General features: G+C 47.1%; 1 protein-coding gene across 2 annotated transcripts in view; it reads right to left on the reverse strand.

Annotated features, from left to right (window-relative positions):
* Positions 1 to 3,568: 3,568 nt before the first annotated feature.
* The window catches only part of PMP22 (peripheral myelin protein 22), a 32,350-nt gene continuing 13,901 nt past the window's right edge, over positions 3,569 to 22,017 (reverse strand). For both annotated transcript variants that reach the window (XM_048817596.2, XM_048817597.2), the window contains exons 4-5: positions 11,566 to 11,706; positions 3,569 to 5,204 (exon numbers count right to left, since the gene is read on the reverse strand). In XM_048817596.2, coding sequence (XP_048673553.1) covers positions 5,038 to 5,204; positions 11,566 to 11,706 — 308 coding nt within the window. In that variant the 3' untranslated portion in view covers positions 3,569 to 5,037. The remainder of the gene's footprint in view (positions 5,205 to 11,565; positions 11,707 to 22,017) is intronic.

Consider the following 22,017-nt stretch of genomic DNA (forward strand, 5'->3'; position numbering starts at 1 on the left):
CATGGAGTCCCGCACCGTGCCATAATGGTGATGGGCATATTAAGGATACAGACAGGGAGACGTACATAAGAATGGCCATATTGGGTCAGACCAAAGGTCCATCTAGCCCAGTATCCTGTCAGTGGTCAATGTATTAATACAGCTGGTGGAAATCCTTCATGCAGAACATTTTCCCGCCAAAACAATGTGGTTTCCTCAAAACCTGTTTTCACTGGAAAATGTCAATTCTAACAAAAATTGTGCAGTTTCCTGCGGGAAACGTCGAAGGGGAAATTCTCGTTCTGAATCAACCTTTCGAAAGGCAGAAAGAATGTTCCTTTAGTGTCGGCAGCATGCTATTTTCTTTCGGTTTTAGCCTACCCCCTGCCGAAATAAAACGACATTTTATGTCAAAGCGTTAATTGGAAGCAACAAAATGTGTTTCGACTTAAACTATTGTCCCATTTAGGTATTTTTGTAAACTAAAACAAAATGCTATTTTAAGTCAAAGCAAAATGAATGTTTTTGTTTCCTTTCAAAAGGTCAATCCAAATATTTTTTCCCAGCGTTACCAATGGGGGATAAAATATCAGTTTTCTGACCCATTCTAGATGAGGCAGAAGACTTTCAATAGAGCAAAAGGATTGTCCTAACCGAGGCCTTGAGAGACCAGGGCTTGAATCTCTGCCCTGCCACAGATTTCCTGTGTGACCTTGGACCTCAGGCCCAGACCCTCAAAGGTATTTAGGTGCAAACCCCACATTGAGACCGTTAAGGATCTGGGTCAAGCCTAGGTGATCAGGCTGTTGGACCACACAGAGAGTATGTCAGACAAGGCACCTCCCATCTCAGTGCCTTGTGTGTGGCCACTGCCCCTCAGGATGTGTCCTGTCACCGGACAACCCCACCAGTGGTTGCGGTCCTGGGCACTGCACACGTTTGTGTGGCAGATAAGCTTATTAGGCTCATCCCTCTAATTGTGTGACTGTTATAAGCTCTTAAGGGCAAGAACCATCTTTTGGTTCTGTGTTTGGACGATGCCTAGCACGACAGGGTCTTGATCCATGACTAGGCTCCTAAAGGCTACCGTAATACACTTAAGAAATAGCAATAATAAGGTACAACAGAGCCCTCGTCTATGCCTGGGACCCCTAGAACCTACCATAATACATCTAATAAATTACAATAATAATGTACAGTGTCTCGCACAGTTGTGGCCTGGTCCGTGGCTGATATTTCTAGGCGCTACCATAAAACACCTAATATATAGCAATAATGCACAGCATCTGGTCCATGACTGGGACTCCTCGACTACTGTAATGCTATTACTACTAATGATAATAATAAATTGTGACCATTTTGGAATGCTCCTTCATTCACCCTGGTCCAAATCCTGAGTTCCTTACTCAGCTGTAATTCAGTCTTTACTCATTCAGAATTCCCATGGACTTCAATGAGCAAGGGCTTAGTAAACTCTGAATAGGGTTGCCAATTTGGGTTGGACACATACCTGGAGGTTTTATCACGACATAGTCTTTAATTAAAGATTAATCTTTAATTCCTGGAGACTCCGGGACAATCCTGGAGGGCTGGCAACCCTAGTAGGGACTGAGTAAGTGCAAAGTAAAGGCCTCAGGATTTTGGCCCAGTAGTTATAACTAGCCTCAGGACGTGGCCCACGGTGAACCATTGTATCTCTGCCAATCCCCTTGCTAGATGAGCTCAGATTCTCAGCAGCCAAAAGCAACGAGTGAACGGAAACGTGAATGTTTCACCACTAGGCACTAAGACAGTACATACTGTTCACAACCTGCTAATCCCCCAAGTCACCCTCCTGACTGCATCCTCGGGGCTTGGCACTTTGGCTCATGCTACCAGCACATTAGCAGAAACGCTTGTCCATGGAGGAACTGCAGAGGCCCGTCAAGGCTTGCTAGTGATGTGACACTTATCGATTTGTATAGCCCTACCCATCATTTTGGAAAAGGAAGTGAGTGAGGTTGGGAAAATCTTAACCATGGCAGACGGAGGCTTTGCCGTGTGATGGAAACAAAGACAGGCCCAATGTTAACCAGCAATGCAGGTGCAAAGGGGTGTCAGCCATAATTTCAGGACGCAGGTTGGCTGGTGCATGTGCCTCTCTTTCCTAAAACAGATCTGCCACTGCTCACACAGCACGTCAACCAGGCTGGGCCTATTCAGCAGCCAGCTGAAGTTAGGCTCCAAACAGAGTTACATCTCAAAGAAGCAAAATCATTCCCAGATCTCCCACCACACACCTTTACAGAATGCAGCACGCTCCTTTGCATCCACCCAACTCAGCAGCCCTCACTTCTCGCCATTTCCTTTGGTGAGAGAGCAGTCCCCATGCTCAGGAGACCATGAAAGCACGACCTTACAGTGTTCCCTCTCATACCACTTCAGCTGTGAGGACTAGCATGGTGGCCAGCCAGTGGGCACTGGCTCCACCCATTGGCTCTGATGGGAAGTAGGCTTTAAGTGCAGTTCCACTCCCAGTCAGTACCCAGCCTGGCCCAGGGAAGCTAATGATCCAACCGGCGGACCAAATTCGGTGATGAATCCTGGTCACGTGCCACCTGAGGCATGTGGCACATATGCTAAGAAGCAGCAGCACCCACCTGCACCTGGGTGCCTGGATCTTGGATTCTTCCTGAAGCTGTCTAGCGTAGGAGGAACACCTAATAGTTAAGGCACTGGACTGGGACTCAGGAGACCCGGGTTCAATGCCAAATTTGGCTGCAGGCTGCTTGCGTGACCGAGTCACTTCACCTCTTCTGTGCTTCAGTTTCCATCTGTAAAACAGGTTGTGATGGGGTGTCCAGCCCCCACATGAAGGTTAAACAAGTGGCGGTGCAGTACTAGGCCGAGGTCATGTTCCTCAGCAGCTGCCTATGGAGGACCACGGAGCTCTGTAGGGACAGCAAGATGGCAGAGAGGCTGCAGCCACAGAGGCAGAGCGCGATCCATGGGGCAAGGATCAGGACTGTAAGGCCTGGCCCAGAGGCCAGGGCCTGACCAGGAGGAACAACTAGACTCAGAGTGGGATAGGAAGCACCCCCCTCAGGTTTAGAAATGGCTGAGACTGAAAGAAAACTGAAGGGAAAACAGGGAAGGGGATCAGCCTTCCCTGGGCTGCTTCCATGAGTAGCAGCCAGAAGGAACTCAGCCTCCGTGGCCTCTCCTCACCTTGGGCCAGGCCCAGACCTGGTGGAGAGGGTGGGTCCGGGTACCCCTATCCTTCCTTCCTCCCACAGCCTACTGAGACACCCTGGAGGGCTTGGGCGGAAGGGGGAAAAGAAACTAACTTGGCCATTGGGCCCCCGAGGCTATCCAGAAAAGCCCATCCCGAGACCCGGAGACTGTTTGGCTGCAGCCTGACCACTATGCCTGCTGGCCCCTGAGCAATGCCCACTTTACAGGGATGATACTTCCTTAAACGGTAGGGTGGTGCGAGGCTCAAACCCAGTAACAATCATGAGGTACTCAGATGCTACGGCAAAGGCACATAAGTAGATCAATTTGGTGCATTCACACTGTAGCCCTGAATAAATAAATAAAGCTGAACCAGTTGAGTTATTCTGACTTTTATTTCATTGCTGCTTAGTCCACACAGTCGGTATAAAATCAGAAAAGCAAAGCAAAAAAACCAATAAAAAACAAACAGAATGTCTGGAGTCTTAGCATCAGAAGGCACCGTATATGAATCTACAGTAAAATGCCCATACAATTCATTGCCAGACACACCTCTGAAGCACAGAAAAAGGATTACAGAAGCCGGACTCCGGAGGATGAAGACCTACGGGTTCCATCCAGAGATTTGTTTCTGCTACTCCTGACCATGAGGGGAAAAAAACCGGTTATAAATGCTTTTATTAAACAATAATACTAAGAGCAACTTGTCTAAGTACAAAAGCAGTTATAGACCACTTATATTACATAGAATTATTTATCATTTCTATCTTCTTTGTTTATCTCATAAAATTGTTAACTGAATTTCCAGTGAGTAAGGTTAAATGGCTAGTGATATAAGGAATGGCAAATAGATAGCACCATTTCACATATTTGGTATTTTATTTCATAGATATATATTGTTTTTGATTCTTTCCCATCTTTATCTACACGGCAAGGAAAAAATACATTTCAAGGTCATAGGCTACAGTTCTTGGGTGGTTTGGGTGTGTGGGGATGGGTATGTGAGAGTTTGTTATACACAAGGCCTAACACAGGAAAGTATTGGTGTTCTAAGGGGAAACTTCCAAAAGAAAAAGGGGTTAAGGTACACTTGTTTCAGTAAAATTTCAATGGACCTGGTAGGTAAAAATTTTAAACGTGCCTACGTGACTTAGAAGCCCAAGTTCCCAACTGGGTGTGGTTGGCAAGTTAATGGGACTTGGGCTCCTACATCACTTAGGTGGTTTGAAAATTTGGCTCTGTGCTCCTAAATTCCTGAGGCATGGTATTTATACATGCGCTTCAGGTAATAGGATCGTGGCACTTTTAGGAGGAGGCAGATCCTCAGCTGATGTAAATGGACATCGCTCCATTCAAGCCACTGGAGCGACCCTGATTTACGCCATCTGGGGATCTGGTCTGACTTGGGGTTTCTTTGGTGGGTTGCCTCGCGGTGGGAGCTTTCAAAGAGGATTCCATTCGCATTCAGGGTAAAACAAAAACAAGGACCCAAAAAATACTGCACTCTTGTTACACTGTTAGGAGTAATAGTTCTTTAGGCACTTTCTTTAGGCTTTAACACATAGCAGATGATCAACAAAAGCAAACAATACTATGTACATATATGTAAAAAGTGTTATAAATAGGTTTTTTAAACCATAGATACTATATACATCTTCAATTAACACAGTAACCCTTGGTGTGTTTCCTTTTGGGGTTTTTTTGGTTGGGTTTTTATTTGGGGGGTGGGGGTTTGGTTAACTTCCCCCCCCCCCCAAGTTTTGTCGTCTTTTCTTCCCCTGCCTCAATCCCCTCCATGGACATCATGAGTGCCCTTGTCTTGCCACCCCCCAGCCTCATGCTTCATTATTCGCGCTTCCTCAAGATGACGTAGATCACCCCGCTGACGACGGCCAGTGGGAAGGCAACCCAAGCCAGGATGTATGCAAAGCCAAAGGAGGTATCACTTGTGTCAGGCTGCCAGTCCGTGTGTCTCACAGTGAAGATGGCTGCACCACTCATCACGCACAGGCCTAGGGAGAAGAAGTAAATATGGAACAAGCTGCACTGAGGATGCTCTGTGTAATGCAAGAGCTGCCCTTGCTTTCCTGGCCGGTGATGCTGGCAGGGACAATGCTGAACAAGACTGATTAAACCCAACCATCCCACCTATAACCATGTGCCACAAACAGAGAAGCCTGATCAAAAATCTGGGTGTATGGGGATGCAGCTGAAAAAAAAGAACCGAAAACCTGCTGTGGTTTAAGAATGTAGGAGTTGATCAGAGCTCTGCATTTATTTAGGATTTTTGGACTGACATAATCAAGCTCGGCAATCACACTCGTGAGACCTGCTCATGGAATCTGATCTATTAAAAGGCAATATCGTTTGTGTAACCTATACTCTTGGGGGTGAACTTTCACTCCCAGGGGTACTCCCACTGAAGTTCACGGGACGAAGTGCTTACCAGGGTGAGTAAGGGCTGCATAATCTAGCTAATGACCCCACCACAGCGTACTGTGCGTGTTCCTCATAGACAGCTCTGCCAATGCGCCTCAATCCCGGTCTGCACCACTTGCCTATTTTACAATTCCTGAGCCTCTCTAGAGGAGAGATCACCCATCATGCCCACTTTTGGGATTTCCTCCAGCCAACTCCTGTTTCATGTGATCCAAGCCATGATTCAAACCCAGGGTCTGCAGGGTGCATGAACCAACGTTCCAGCTACAGAACCAGGCCAGGAGGACACATTTTGTGTCTTGAGGAATTAAAGCTCATAGGAGGGTTAGATACCTCAAATGATTTCAATGGGCCTCAGATTTGATACATGGGGCATTCAATGTTCAGGTCTTTTCTCTGAGCAATATGGCAGGAGCCCAGATTCATTTCCAAATTCTTGTGCCTTGTGTTAGGAGGGAGAGGCACAGAATTTCCCAAGGTCACTCCACACCTGCTGATGCAGTGATGCAGAGAGCCGTTCTGCATTTGAAATCTAAGCGTTCTTTAAAATGGGCCCCTATCCAAGCTTATTTGGTAGAGGTGTGCTCTCGGTCCCCCCTTCTAGTCTCCTCCCCATGCTCTGTGATCAGCTCACAGATGGGGGCAGGAGAGAGGAACACAGTGTCCAAAGTACATCACTGCCACCCTGGGAAGAGTTTCTAACTGTCATGGGATGAGTACACTGTCTCTATTTCCCAGCTTCCCCAAGCTCAGGGCTGCCAAGGATCAAGCCTGTGAGTCCTGTGTTTATGGTGGGCCAGGCATGACCCCTCAATCACAGCATCGACCAATACTCCAGCGGGGTCGCAAAAAATATCCACATTGGGGGCTGCAAAGTGCTCACACAAAGCCACCAGTATCCCCCGCCAAATACAAGGGCTTTTAGTTGATCCCCGCAATTCCATTATCCATTCACGGTGCTATCGAAGCCAACTCTGTTCCAAATCTCTCCACCGGGCATCAGGACCACCTACAGCTAACCGCAGTGCTATTTGAGCTGTTATTTCACTTCACACTGCTCCTTTGTTCACAGAAAGTGCAGAAGTGGGAATATGTTTAATTAATAAGCTGCTGAATGCTGTTTCCATTTTCCAGGCACAGAAGAGAACTCCTACTGCACTGGCCCATGCAAAGAAAGCAAAATGATTGTCTGTTGACTCTGGTGGGATAGAAAACCAGCAAGCGACCATTCCAGAGCCACCTACGGATGGTTAGAAATACTGCAGTCAATTGTCCATTGAAGGAATCTGGTAGAAGTGAAGAGATGACAATGACTGCGTTTCTCTTGGAGATACAGAATTAGTGATTCTGACCCTGGGAATATACTCCGGTGAGTAAATTTCAGGGTAGGGTATCAAGAGAGCTGGGGTATCTTTCCCGTTCTGATGCGTACCTTGTGCAACTCCTTTGGGGTTTGATTTTCAGCCACCTGATGGTGCCGTTCAGTGCACAAAGGCATGTGCATTTGTGTGACTACCGATCTTCCAAGGGGCACTGTGATGTCTTAATTACCTGATGTCTGAAAAGCACTTTGAGATCCTAAGACAGAAGGGCACGTAGAAGTGCAAAGTACTGTAAGGTTATCCTGACCATACCTTGCCCTTGATACCCTATCTTCTGTAGCTCATGGTAGCCTGATGTGGCAACTACTAGGCTAGAACAGCCATGAACTAGGAAGAACTTTAAGTCTAGCCTCCCATTTGGGATAGAGCAGCGTGGGGAAAACTTGTATGCTGGGCTCTAGCCAACGTTCTCTTTTGGGAGCTTCAACACCAACATTCCCCTTGTATGGTCAGAGGAACTGTCCTTCAGAAGAAAGTTTAGCTCGAGTTCCTTGTCTGTTCTCACCGGTCTTAGGGTACCAGGGTTATCTTGCTACTCAGTCTACCATCCCCCTGTTGCACTCAAGGTGTTCCAGCATGCAAAGCGGCGTGCAAGCTGTTGCTGGGTGCAATAGCTGTGGTGTTTGCGTGCGCAGCCACCTTTGCCTCTCAGGGCTTTGCAAAATGCCTTGAGATGCATGGAATGCAAAAGTCAGTCAGTAAAACCAGTCTGTATCTGACAGAGCCTAAGCCACAAATTAGCCAAGTGTGCTGACTGCAGTCCTGGGCACTAGGGAACAAAAAAAAGACAAATGAAGTCCGAAGAAGAACAAAAATGATAAAGGGGCTGGAAAGATGGACTTGCAAGCGTTCTTTCAGTCTGCCGACAGCCTGATTCTTCTTACACTTACACTGCATGTGGAATCCATCTAGAAATATTTGCAGCGTGTAGACACCCATGATAGATAGGGAGGAGTTTTTAAGGGTGGCGGAAGGGGGTCCAAATTAGGAATAACAGGGCTGAACTCACATCTAAGAATCTTTAGGCAGACAGTCAGGAAAAGCTTCCTAACAGTGAGATCTAGATGCTGGAATAATCTCCTAAAGGGAGGCTCACTGCATGGGTCCTAGGGAACATGCTCTAGGTGTACCCAGCACTGGCCCAGGCGGAAGGACTAGATATGAACTCATAAGTCTTGTCTATCCCCAATGCCTACAATTCTGTGTGTTCCACGAGGCAGAGATACACGAAGGGACTATGGGCTGGGTCACCTCACCAGAAAGCAGCAGCAATGGTGAGAGACGAGCGTCTCCCCCCAGCTGAAAGGCCCTGCATGGATTGGAACCAGCACAGCCGTTTGGGTACATCAGAGCTCCTGCACTTGACAGCCCATTGGCTTCAGCCTCAGCGCGGCTGATGAGTCAGGCTCCACAAACAGAGGAGTTTACACTGTGGATCCTGGCCCTGCCAGGGTGACTCACCCAGTCAGTGGGTTGCCCTGGAAGCAGGATCATCTGAACAGACAGTGCCAGGGCTGAACGATGTGTCTGGGAAGAGACATCTCCTCACCTCCCACAGAGGCACTTTGCAGCAGCTCCACCCAGCCGCAATGGAATTTCCATTGCTCAAACTAGCCTTGACAGAGACCTCTAGCAGGAAAGACACAGGCAGGCGATGGCCCGTTCCTGAAGGGATCCTGAATCACGGCTCCTCAGGAGTCAAGCCAGGCCTTTCCAAGGCTATAGAGAGGGAGAAGACTAATATCCACAAAGACTGGATGCCACAGGAATTTGCTCTTTTGGCTTTAAACCCCAGCCCACCTTTTTTGGTGCATGAGAAAATCTGAGAGGAGGGCAAGGGGAGACCAGCCGGCTCCTCTGAGCACAACTGCTCAGCTCTGGACCAGACCGCTCTGAAGGAGCGGAGGACATGGATTCTAGCTGCTGTTTACAAACAGCTATCCTGAAATTCAGGATAATGAGGCCTAACAACTGCCCTGAGCTTCTCCATACAGAAGTAGGGGCACGCACTCAAGCTCTTATTGTATCCATTTCTTTTCAGCCTGTTGCTTCAACAGAGGCAGAGATGCTGACGGAGTTGATTTAGGATGCTGCTGCCAGCATTTAGATCCAGCCTAGCCAACAGCGAGAGTATGAGGACAGCGGTACCTGTAGTGCTGGGGAAGGACATCCTGTGTTTATCCACAAAACAGGTAGGTGCAGGCAACAGGGGTACAAACACCCCCACCCCACTGCCCGCCCACAAGCTGCCTCAACCCTGGCTTGGGCGAGAGGGGAGTTCAGTCGCTGTGGCCCATTCACTCTTTGCCTTCTTCTGGGACCTCAACAAGGAGCCCATCTGGCTGGATGTGGACTTGTGTCCACTAGGCAGTGGGCTCGGCCAGTTAACCAACACACACACAACCAACCATCCCTTGAAGTCAAGGCTCCCATTCTCTTCAAAGGGCATCAGACCAGGCCCTTCGCCTCCTCCCTAGCTGCTGGTATGTTTGCATGCTGTGAAGAAGGGACTGGAAAAGTTTTTGATCTGGGCTGAGGCCAGGCCTGTGACTCAGAGAGGACATGGATAATTTGGATTACAGGCTCCAGGGTTAGGGTCAGATCCTTGCCTGCACTTACTGCTGCATGCAGGGCTTACTTACAGGGAAGGGGGCTAGCACAGCAGGAAGCCCTCTGGCTGGGGGCGTGAAGGTGAGCTGTGTAGTCTGGCTGGACCCCAGGATCTGGTTCTAACCTCCAGTGGAAAGATACCCTTTTCCTTCTGCATCTTGAACAGTGTTGAGCACATCATCTGCTCACCACCATCATTAACAACAGGCCATATCCCTGTGTGTGTCCCTGGAATCATCAAACCCTTTTTCACCCATGTGCAGAATTTGAAAGTCAGATACCAACAAGAGAACCACATCCAGAAAAACCCTGCCTGCAGAAGTTACAAGCAGGAGAAAACAACTTTTTGGAGCAAACATAGCACAGGGCATACCACTCAATAAGGAGAGGGATGCCCACTGCGGTCAGAACTATTAGATCGATTCTCAATTGGAGAACTTCATTACTAATGTAGAGTGCGTGGTTAACTATCAATATCCATTTTCTTTACTTGAATCCAGAGCTGTAATGAGTTATTAGACACAGCCTCTTCCAGAGATCATTGCCCAATATAAGCTCACCACCTGCGTGAAGTCTTTCTACACAGGATGTGTAACAGGTTTCATACCATTCTTGCTACGTAGCTTTGTGCTAAACTTTTCCAAGTCCCTTCTTCGCAGCCTGCTCACTTGCCAGCCACTAAGGAGAGAATTCTAAAACTGATTGGGAGCCTTTCCATTAACCTCAGTGACCTCTGGATCACCTCCCAAGGTGCTTTTGGATCAGTGTGTCAAATAAAGCTCTGGCCAGCAAGGTGGCTTCTGCTCTTGAGTCTCATGCTCAGATTGTTCTCCTTTGGGAATATAAATTTCACAAGAGCCTATTTGCATAATTTGGTTCTTTTTGATTTAACTCTTAGAAATCATCTGCATAATTCTATACTAGGCAACCTAACAGACCCCTCTGTGTTTATGGCATCTACGTCTAAACAAGAGCTGTACCTAACTACATTTAAAAGAAACAGGTTTTCAAAGCTGAACTATAGCTAAGACTTAGATGATGCAGCTGGATATGAAAAGCGGCGGTCTAATTTCGTGAGCTGTAGTGGCCCTGGCTGAGACGGAAAGCACTGTGCCCCCCCTTACAGCACACCTATAAAGAACGTCTTCTGGGGAAGAAGTCACATGTCTCACGCTGTCAGTTTAGGAAGCCTGACTCTGTTCAGTATGAAATCTAGGAGATGCAAAGTCCCTGGGGCAGCCTAACTCACTGCAGGCTGTCAGCATCCAGTCTCTCAGCTAAACAAAAGGAAGATGTAGCTACTGGGCCAAACTCATCCCTGCTGTAACAGCACAGAAGTCTATGGAGTTACCCCAGTGTCTCTGCAGACCCTAAAAGGTGAAGAAGAGGGCATTAATTATGTGCCCAGCCTGAAAGGCACAGGGGCTGATTTTCAGAGGGGCTGAGCACGTGTAATTCCCAGCGAATTAATTGGGAGTTAGCACCTATGAGGGCTGGTGCACTTGGGTAGAACCAGGAACCTCTGGGGCTAAAAGCAGAAGCTGCTGCAGCTTGAGCTAAAGCCCTCTAGCAGGGACTATACCAGACTTCTAACCTCCGTGGATCTGGCACAGAGCGGGGACCACGTAACACACACGTATCAGTGGACTACAGACCTATACGTCTGAAGGCAGAATTGTGCCCTCCCATTCATGCTCTGTTCTCTTCAGTCACGTAGTGTAGGTGCCAACTCAGAGGCCTTCGCATTGCAGCTTCTAGAAAAGCCAATTCCCACTGCCCCAATCCTAATCCCTTGTCAACTAAAACTAACTAATAGCCAAACAGAGCCCTCTGTTATTCAAGAGCTTGCTTCTCGTCTGTCATTAGCCCTCATGCCTCCACCCGAGAGCGTTTTCCCCTTTACGTCCTCCGAGCCATCACCCATTTATCACTCCCCACTTACCGGCAAGGATCTGGAAGATTCCAGTAATGTAAAACCGTCCACCCTTGGTGAGCGTAAACAGCTGGCAAAAGAATAGGAACAAGGACAACACGCTGAAGATAATGGAGAGGATCATCATAGCTTGGACAGACTGCAGCCACTCTGGGGAAAACAGAGAAACACAGTCAGGGCAACATTAGTTACAGCTGTGATTTCTCTGCATGGATCAGCTGCTGCTCCTACTAAAAAGCCTGATTCTGACGCCATTAAAGTCCACGAACACCTTCCCATGGACTTCATTGTGCTCTGGATCTGGCTCATAGGCTCTTGCTGAGCACATGTAACCTCTTGAGGATCCATGGGAATGACACTACTTGCCTCCGTTCTTGCATAGCAGGGAACAGCCCTTCTCTGCGGCCTTGCAGGATTGGACTGGAGAGATCTTTTTTCATCTCCACCATTTGCCATTCATGGGAGAACATACGTCCTTCCCTTATCAGACCCCAGGTCATCACAAGAAACCCCTGCAGAAGCCAACCCCAGTTACACAAGGAAGAATGGCTCCAGGATTTCTAAGGGCAAGCTGGCTTGGACAAATCATGGTGTGGTCCCAGTGTAGTCACACAAAGCACAGTATGATCTCAGTACTGCTCCTGGGTACCTACCCAAGGGCTGGCATGGGGGGTACAATCTGGTCTCAGGGCTAGCCCTGGGTACAGTCCTACCTAAGTGCTGACATGCAAGGCAACCGGGAGCTCACTCTTTAGCGATTCCTCTTGTCCATATTTGCTCAGCATTAAGAATGAGATTTTTCAAAGCTGCCTAAAATATCTGGATACCCAATTCCTATTTCCCTAAAGTGAACAGGAATTGGGCATCAGTCCATTAGGCAGCCCTGGAAGTCCCACTTTAAATGGATTATTTTCTTGGTTGCAACCAGTTATCTCATTTCATTCTGTTTGGAGCATCTTGTGTTACACAGTCAGCAACACCCAGTGGTCCTTCCCATTTGAGGATAAAACAAGGTGTAATGGGTAACACTGGGATCCTGGAACACGCCACCAAATCAGTGGGCAAGGCTGTTCATTTGTAACTTGAGGAACATTCATATTAGTGGGTCCACAGGGACTCAGAGCCTGATCCAAAGCCCACAAGAGTCAACTGAAATATTTTCATTGACTTCAGTAAGCTTTGGACCAGGCCCTGAAGAGAAACACGAAAGCCATTCTTAAACAAGACAGACAATAAGCTGGCCAGCTCCTAGGTGATATAAATAGACAGCTGGTATAAACACTCCCACTTACACCCTTATGGAACTAAGCCCTTAGGAAAGACACTTTATCGTAGCTAAGTTTGAAGACTGGTAAAGAGGAGATTAGTCAGACCAGCCCCTCCATGAGTCACTGCCCAGCTATTTCCATTGTTCGTGGGTGTGTAACTCCCCTTGGAAAGCAAAACAAATGCTACAGCAATGACCCAAAATACTGCAACTAGGGACCATTACAATATCATTGTAATAAACACTGCAGTAGTGGCTTTTTAAATAAAACTTGACATCAAAATTCTTTATTATCCTGAGATCTCAAAGCATTTCAAGTTAATCAATCACGTACAGGAAGCAAGGATCATCATCCTCATTTTATTGAGGCGGAAATTGAAGCACAGAGCAGGGACGTGAGTTGCCCAAAGCCATGTACAGAAAATACGTGGCAGACCCAGGAACATAACCTACGGAGCCAGCTGGTGTGAACAGATGTAGCACCACTGACTTTAATTCACACCAGCTGAAGATCTGGCCAAAGTCTCAAATCCCAAACTTGTGCTCTTCCCTTGCACTATATAATATTGCTCCCACCCTAGGTTTTAAGCCGTGTCCCAGCTTCAGTAAGACAGCCAGCCAGCCATTATTAAATCTGCACCCTGCCTGCTTATTTGTTTAGCCACATGACAACCAATGACTCGTCTTCTGTGTCCAGCTGCCTCCACGCTGCTCTAGTAAAGCATTATGCAATGGAAAGAAGCTATTTTAGAACACAAAGGTCAACTGCTGCACTCAGTGACATGGATGTTACTCCCACTGAAGTCCATGGGAGCTGCACCTGTGGAACTGAGAGCAGAACTTCCCCCAAAAATTTAAACACAGACTTCAACCAGAACTCGAATTGTAATACAGGCCTGCATCGTGCTATTGGAGACAGCTGTGGAAGAGTCCTACAGAATTTAACAGAAAATGATCACTTCACTCTAGACTTTTTTGAAACATCCTATGGAATAAAAGAAAATACTAAAGGACAATGCATACTAATCTGACTTGGTTTAATTCCATACATTTTTAGAGGAATTTTCATGGAGCTGTATTGCATTTCTGTAGTCCTGGTAGTTTCACTCCTTTTGGATTTTTGCCCCACAGGGCTCTTTTAAAGCTTACATATGTCATAAGAGCAGTTGGGTTAGCCCCACGGTCCACACCCAATTCCAATTTCCTTTAAGATTATCCTGCCCCCGTAAAGTTCCATACAGTGGGCCAAATTCAGGTCTTGATCACACAAGTGAAATGAAGTCAACGAGAGCTGCTCCTGTGCATGTCAAAGCACAGTTTGCCTCATTATTCTATTGTGCTTCCTATCCCAAAGCGCTGTGCAGAGTTGCTCTGAGCTATTAAAAATAAATAAATACATAAATAAATAAATAAAAAGCTGCTGTATTTTATTCCAGAGGTGGCTGCATCTCAGTGGTGAGCAGGCATCCCATTATATACCCGTTTCTAACAATATTTGCCATCACTTAGGATGCAAGGGTTATCACCACTGTAAGCAAGTAGAGTATCAATGATCACTTTATGTTTTAAATGCCATGCACATGAAACGCTCTCAACATCTAGTCAATCTCAAGTCCTGCCTTAGGTCAACAAAACCACAAACTCTGCACTTTCCTTCAGATCTTTTGCCACTCGACAGCTCCTTGAACATAGCCGTGTTATCAGTGAGATAAGAGCTGTTGAAGTACCGCTAATGTAATCAAATAATAAATCAGGCTATGTCTACGCTTAAAACACTACGGTGGCACGGCTGCAGGGTAGACACTCGCTACAGCGACAGGAGGCATTTTCCCCTCACTGTAGTTAATCCACATTGCCAGAGAGGCGGTGCTAGGTCAACAGAAGAATTTTTCCTTTGATCTAGTGCTGTCTATGCCAGGGGTTAGGACATCTTAACTGCCTTGCTCTGGGAGGGGATTTTTCACACCCCTGAGGGAGACAGCCATGGTGACAGAAGTTTTCAGCACAGATCGGCTCAAATCATTGAACTCAGCCATAGACGACTGGCTATCGGGAGGAGCAATATAGCGACTGCATCTTCAGCACATCAGCTAACAGCCAGTGCTGTTAGGAAAAAGCAGTATGGTTTGTCTGTTCTTAGGGGAACGTCAACGGAGAAGGGGCGGGGAAATCACAGTGATAAGAACAGTAACAATCTTTCTTGTTGTTTTCTCGCTGCCATGTGAGCCTTAAACTATCAAATAAGGAGAGATGGTTCAATACACCAGCTGGCTGATTAAAAGCCTGCTGCATTTCGCTCTTAATATAGGATCTGAGTCAAAGTCCAATGATGATGATGCCAACTGGAGCCTTTCCTGATTTCAGTGGGCTCTGGATCAGGCCCCTAAATCCTTTTCCTTTGGCGGCGATTAGTTTACGAGAGGGCCTTCCAGAGAGCAAAAAGTTCTGCTGAGTTAGAGGGTGAGGACCCCTTGAACTGCATCCCTCTTCTTGGTTCTGCCACCTGAAGGCTTTATACCAAATGTGCACATTCCCATGCTAATAGCAATCCACGTCATAGGGATACACAGGCAGCCACTGAAAGCAGCAAGAATAGCCACTGGTAAGTAACAGCCATGGGGTCTAGCAGACAGTGCTCTTGACTGAGACTCAGGAAGCCTGGGTTCTAGTCTGCGTCTGTACTCAGAACCTGCCGTTTGATGCGGCTCTTGGCCTCCTCTATAAAATGGGCACAAGGACACTTGCCCAAGTTAGTGAACTGCTTTGAAATCAACAGATGAAGGCTAGTATTGTTAATGGAGGCAGGTGCCCAAGTCTCAATGAGTTTCAACTGCCTTAATTTCTTTTGAATATCCCAACCTCCAAGTGCAGAATGCTACTGTCCAATCACTGCCCCCGAATTACATTAACTCTCCTGGTTTAGTATTATAACCTACAGATGGGTCTATTTTTCACTTTATAAATAAAAAATAACTTCCAGTGGAAAGATTTGGGGCTAATGGAATCTACTATCGGCTCCTCAGAATCACGTCATCTCAAACGGTTGTTTGTGGCTTCCACAGTGGATTGAGGGGCTTAATCTGAATTTAGGTAAGCATCTATCCAGCCAAGTGTTTGCATCCTTATTTCCAGGAGCAGATGGAAGGAAATACACTGGAGGTGGGAGGGGAGGGGCAGCAGAGGAGACGACAGCGCACCTTGTGCCAGGGGTTTTTTAGAGCCCCCTTTCTAACACTAATTAAGCAAATGGCTTTTGGGAAAGGCTGGAATTATTTGAAGGGCTGCCACTGAAATTCTACTTAGGATCTGCAAGCCCATCCACATTCATCCTGCTTCTCACACCCTCACCAGCAATGAAGAGTCTGCATTCAGAAATGTGCAGTTTTGCTGACGACTCGTGCTGTAGTGTAGACTCCAGTTCAGTCTGTCAGAGAAAGGAAGGGTTGTCCTGTGGTTAGGACACTAGTCTTGGACTTGGGAGAGCTGGGTTTGATTCCCTGCTCTGCCACCTGTGAGACCTTAGGTAAGCCGTGTTCTGTGCCTCAGTTTCCCCACATATAACATGAGGGTAATAACTCTTCCCTACATGAAACACTGTAGAAGTGTCAGATAGTTCAGTGATGGTCACCACAGAGAGCTATGAGCCCTGCTGGGGTAACAGCAATGAAAGCTTAAAATGAGCAGGTATAATGAGAACACAGCTCTGTGCCATTCACTTAATCATCATTTACAGTTTGGCAGAATGAGCACAGAACAAGTGGGAAAGGCGACCACTCAGGTTTGTGAATGACGACGCAAGGTGTGGGACAAGGGAGAAGCCACCACCCAGGAAGCGGATATGCTGTGAAAAATGGTCACCGTAGTGCCATTTTCCTGACCTTAATTTTAATTCCACAGTAAATTACAAGTGAAAAGAATCTCGAGGTAGATTCGAGCAACCTGCCTGCTTAATCTGCGAAGTATTAAGTTCAGCACATCATGTGAAATGGTGATAGGCACAGAACATACCCATGTGCTGTAGTCTGCAGCTTATAATGATACTGTATTTTGTATGCATGGGGCATCCTTCCTCCTAAAAGATCTCAAAGCCCAACCTGTATACAAGTGGCACGCCCAAAATGCAGCCACCTATTGGGAAGAAGGCATCAGCCAAGCACACAGCCATAGCACACAACATGCATACACAAAGCTAAGGGGAAGGGAAATTCCTGACCAAGAATGTTAGGGCAAAACTCTACGGTTTCAGGGCCATGGTCTGGAAAAGGTCAGCAGGGTTCATTAAAAACAAGCCTCTACTTTTTGAGCGAACAGGCTAAGCCGGTTAGTGGGAGAGACACCCCCCACCCCACATACTCTACAAGTGGGTTGCAGAGGCAGGATCTTACTTTTCAAGCAGTGTCTGCTTAAAGAGGATGAAAACCACAACACTGTCAACCTTACAGCAGCTGTAGCCGCTGTAAGGTCCGTAGCGTAGACATAGCCTTAGTAATAGCTAGAAAATACACATGAGGGTGGCCATCTGAATGAAAGAATCTTCTTGCAGTTGTTGTAATCTAGGACTCCTACACACGTCCCCTAGCTCAATCCAGATACAGTTCATTCATGCATGGCTGGTTTGTTCGATACCAAACACCCTCTAGCCAAGTGTAGCAGGCAACATCTACACCAGTCACGGGGTGTGACTGCAGTCTGTCGATGTACCCAAGCTAGCTTTAATCTTGCTAGCTTCGAGCAATGAAGTCGCAGTATGGGCTTCAGTATGTCTTAGCTGCCTGAGTGATTACCTAGGGTTCCAGGAAGACCGCCACAACCCCTGCAGAAGCCCACATTGGTGCGGCTTGACGGCTATTGGTACCCGAGCTAACGCGATTAAACCCAGCCAGGGATTGTCTACATAAACTGCAATCACACCCCACGTTTGCAGTGCAGACGTACCCTAAACCTGTAAAGCAGCCAGAGATTTAGTGGGGTTGCTAATCCGCCTGCATATTTTCCTATGTAAAGGCTGGCACCATAAATATGGTAACTTTCCCTCTGCTTTGTTCCCAACCCCCCACGATCCCTGCAGCAATCAGAGAGGTTTGTGTTAGCCTCCCACTGTTGCCTCTCTGAGCAGCCTGTGTAAGGAATCTCAGATGGATGTTTCAGTGCTGATCCTCAGGATGGCAAGCACCACACTGTTTTGGTTCGTGCCATTCCAATGAGGCGGTCAGGTATAGCATGGTACAAGTGTTCCCGACAGATCTCTGACTCACACTGTGGCTGGACAGACTCCCAGCAATAACAAGTAAAGAGGACACTGGAGAGCAACAGGAGTCTGGAATTAAACAATTCTAAAACTCCACTTTGCAGGCAGGACAGGACTCCTTCTGGAGAGAGGAGAAGAGGGAATTGTTCTCTTTAAATGAAAGAATGAAGAAAATGCAGCCAGGCCCCCTTTCATGTCTGCCTCCTCTCCTTTATGGACTGGTAAATATAAAGGAGCCCAGAGGCACTTTGCAAGATTCCTGACCGATAAGGGTGCTAAGCATTACATGGAGGAGCTTTCCAGTGAGGCTGTATCAGCCTATGCAGATGCCTTACTGCTGCCCTGGCTTCTATGCCCAATCCCTTTGTGTATTAGGGAGGCAAACATCCCAGGGAGTGCCATTTGAGATCACGGACATTCCTGAGCGCTACTCACCCATTTCCCTGTGCAGAAGAGCAACACTAACCACGCCCCATGGCCATCCAAGAACACTCGCTTTGTAGCACCTCGTACCAGGAGAGGTGGGGTGGTCCTGCAAGGAGCATGCTGCCCTAGAAGTCAGGAGACCTAGATTCTGTTCCCAGCTCTGCAACAACCCACCCCTTTCTGGGCTAAGGTTTCCACTCCCCAGTCTTTGTCTGCCTTGTTTAGAGAGGAAGTTGCACCAGAGTGACCCTCTTATTCCAGCATAGGGGTGGCTTAAACCAAAGTACAGAACTGCAGATCAGAGTTAAATTCTCTCTGTGACTCAGTTTCCCCCATTGTAAATGAAAATAATAATTCTGAGATCTGATGCTAAGAGCCAAGTATTATTATTATGCCCCTTCCCAAGCAACATAAGCTAAACTGAAAAGAGTCTCTCTTATACTAGAATCGGAGTGTCCACAGGGTGTGTGCGTGGGGGGTGGTATACTGGTATAACTATCAGTTTATAGGTGTGTGTACAGCACCTAGCACAATGGGGGCACGGCTCTTGGATGAAGTTCTAGGTGTTACTCTACTGCAGATACCACCACCACCACTCCTCTGCTGGGGAGACTGGTATGCATACCTAGCAGTGTTCTCCCCAGGACATATGATCTCTTAAACCCACTATCCACAATGCTGTTTAACAATGATCCCTGCTCTCAGTGTTGTCACGTTTCTTGCAAGAAATGTTTTTGCCTATTGTTGCATTTACTGTTCCATCAGACTAGCCTAGGCTTCTGTTCAATAGGCATTAGCTTAGCTTATGGAAAACGGAACGGAAACCTAAGGAAATCAATCTCATGGACTCAGGTATGTTCCCATGACAATATCTTGTACTTTGCCATCCAAGGATGCAGAAGATGAATGAACTGAGCTTCACAACCCCTCTGTAAGGCAAGATTTCATCACCATTTTCCATCTGGGGAAACCGAGGCAGCTAAGGCTAATGGTCAGGATTTTCAGAGCAAGTGAGAGATTATTTATGTTGCACCCCACCCTACTCCACCCCAGTCACAGACCAGGCTCTCACTGTCCTAGGTGCTGTAGAAACACAGCAAAACGTAGTCTCACAACTTCCATCAAAACTAATAAGAGTCATGTATCTAAATGCCAAATTGGCTTGGAAAATTCCAGCCAGTATTTTGGGCACCAAAAGATAGTCACCCACAGCCAGATATTTAAAGGCATTTAGGTGCCTAAAGATGCAGATAAGCACCTAGTGGGAATTGGGTACCTAACTATGGACCTCTTAGTTCCCTCCCAGGGCTTCCTCTTTTGCTCCATTTCCTTCCTTCTAGCTGTGGATCATTCTCCCACCTTGTCCTCTTTTCTTTGCCTCATTCTTCCCTCCTCCTTGCCTTTCCCTCCAGTCCACACTGAAAAAGGCCCTTGTCCAGAAGGCTAAAGCTCTAGAAAGCTCCATAGACTCATATACAAGTGCACTGCATAAACAGGGCTGTTAAAGACACAGCGTGCCTTCCCACTCTGCAAGAAGATGCCATTCTGGGCTTCCGAAAGCAGCAGATCATTGCTACCATGGCTAGCTAGATTGCACCTCCCCCCCCGGGGGGAAAAAAACGGCATTTCCCTGCTACTCTTGAGGAATCCTCCCAATTCACAATACACAGTGGCCAGACCTCTGTGGTTTGGATCCACACTAACTCAATCCATTTGGACCCTGAAGGTTGACATCTAGATTTTAAAGTGCCCTGCTGGCACTGGAAAACTAGAGTCATCAAGGAAAAAGCTAAGCATCTTCTCACTGCCAGCTTCATGATGTCTCAACTAGCTTCTCGGCAAATCCCTGGGGTTCAGGCTCGTGAATCTGTGGCTGGGTTTTGGCACATGTGGTATCTCCTGAGAGCAGCCAGGATGGAAATGCAGTGCGCCTTGGGGAGCCCCTGCCAGGCAGAACAACTGAATCCTTAGTGCACAGTGTCAAGGTATGAGGGAGATATTTGTATCATTTCCTCTCTATCACTCACATCTCAGCAACAGTAGTCAGGGGAAATCCTGCTGCTGTACAGAGATGGGAAAAATCTGGTGTAGAGTCTTATGGGAGGCCAGGTTGTCTGCGCCCTCTGCGCACAATGATGGGGCGGGGGAAAGCCTTGCAGAAGGATGATCTATAGTTAAGACACTTGACTGAGAATCAGGAGATCTGGGACCTGATTCTGCTCTCAGTTACTCTGGTGATTTGCAGAGAAGCTAGCTGATATGTCCCTTTGACTTCAGTGGAGTTATTTGTGCTTTACTCCAGTGTAAGAGTGGAGAGAAACAAGTCCTTGGGTTCTATTCCCAGCTCTGCCTAGGACCTGCTGGATGACCATGAGCAAGTCACTTAATCTCTCTGTGCACTGTTTTTTGTCATCCGTAACATGGATATAATGATGCTTCCCTCAACCATTGGAATGGAGCAAGGATAAATTCATCGCTATTTGCGAGGTGCCTGAACACTACAGTGATGAACACAGCAGAAATGCTTACAAATAAAAGTTAAGGTCTTTCATTGCCCTTCGCCCTGCTAAGCACGTCTATTCATGGTCAGACAGGATTCGGCCCTCAAAAGAGATTATGAGAGATATGCTAGCACCACCAGATACTTCTTCCTAACTTGAAGCCAGTATCAAATACAGTCACTGAGCCAGATTCACTACAATGCTCCAATACAAAGCAGCCAAAATCCACTTCAACAAAGTGGTGCAAAGCCACTTCAGGCTACTGGTGAATCTGTCCCAGACATCCCTCATCTGCAGGAAAGTAGTATTACAACAGGACAATGAATTACATTTGTTCTGCAGCACAAAGAAGGACACACAGAAGGTGACATTAATCACTTCAATCCCAGAAGTCACTGGAACTTGTCTGAAGAGATTATACATGAACTGCAGCACACTGCAATCTGCATTAACGACTAACGCAAGGAATCTTCCGCCACAGAAAACATTCACCCCTGACTTCACCCCAGGAAACTCCCACTGATGTCAAAGACAGGGATGACTAAGAGACACCCTTGACACTACAAATTTATGTTTTATTTTTAGCATGTCACCAGTATCGTAAGGAACATCATCCAGCTGAAATCTATTGCCCGGATCCGGCAAAGATTTAGGCATGGGATTAGCTTCATGCCTAACCAATTCAAAATATATATATATATATATATATATAAAAAGGAGTTTCTAGCACTACACCCTTCCCCTGAGATTATGTCTACACTGCAGTTGTGGGGCATGACTGCCGCTCATCTAGACATACGGGAGCTAGCTTGAATATAGCTAGCACAGGTTTGGGGGCAACATGGCTGCAGCAGCCCAGGCTTCCATGAACCCGCCTAGAACCCTGGGTAATTACTCAGGCAGCTAGCCTGCTCTGCTGTGGCTTCACTGCTCCAGTACCCAAGCTTGCCAGACTAGAGCTAGGTCAGGTATAGCTGCACAAGTCACAGATGCACCCGGTGATTGCAGTGTAGACAAAC

The sequence above is a fragment of the Caretta caretta genome, chromosome 14 (genome assembly GCF_965140235.1).
Source record: "Caretta caretta isolate rCarCar2 chromosome 14, rCarCar1.hap1, whole genome shotgun sequence".
Lineage (NCBI taxonomy): Eukaryota > Metazoa > Chordata > Testudines > Cheloniidae > Caretta > Caretta caretta.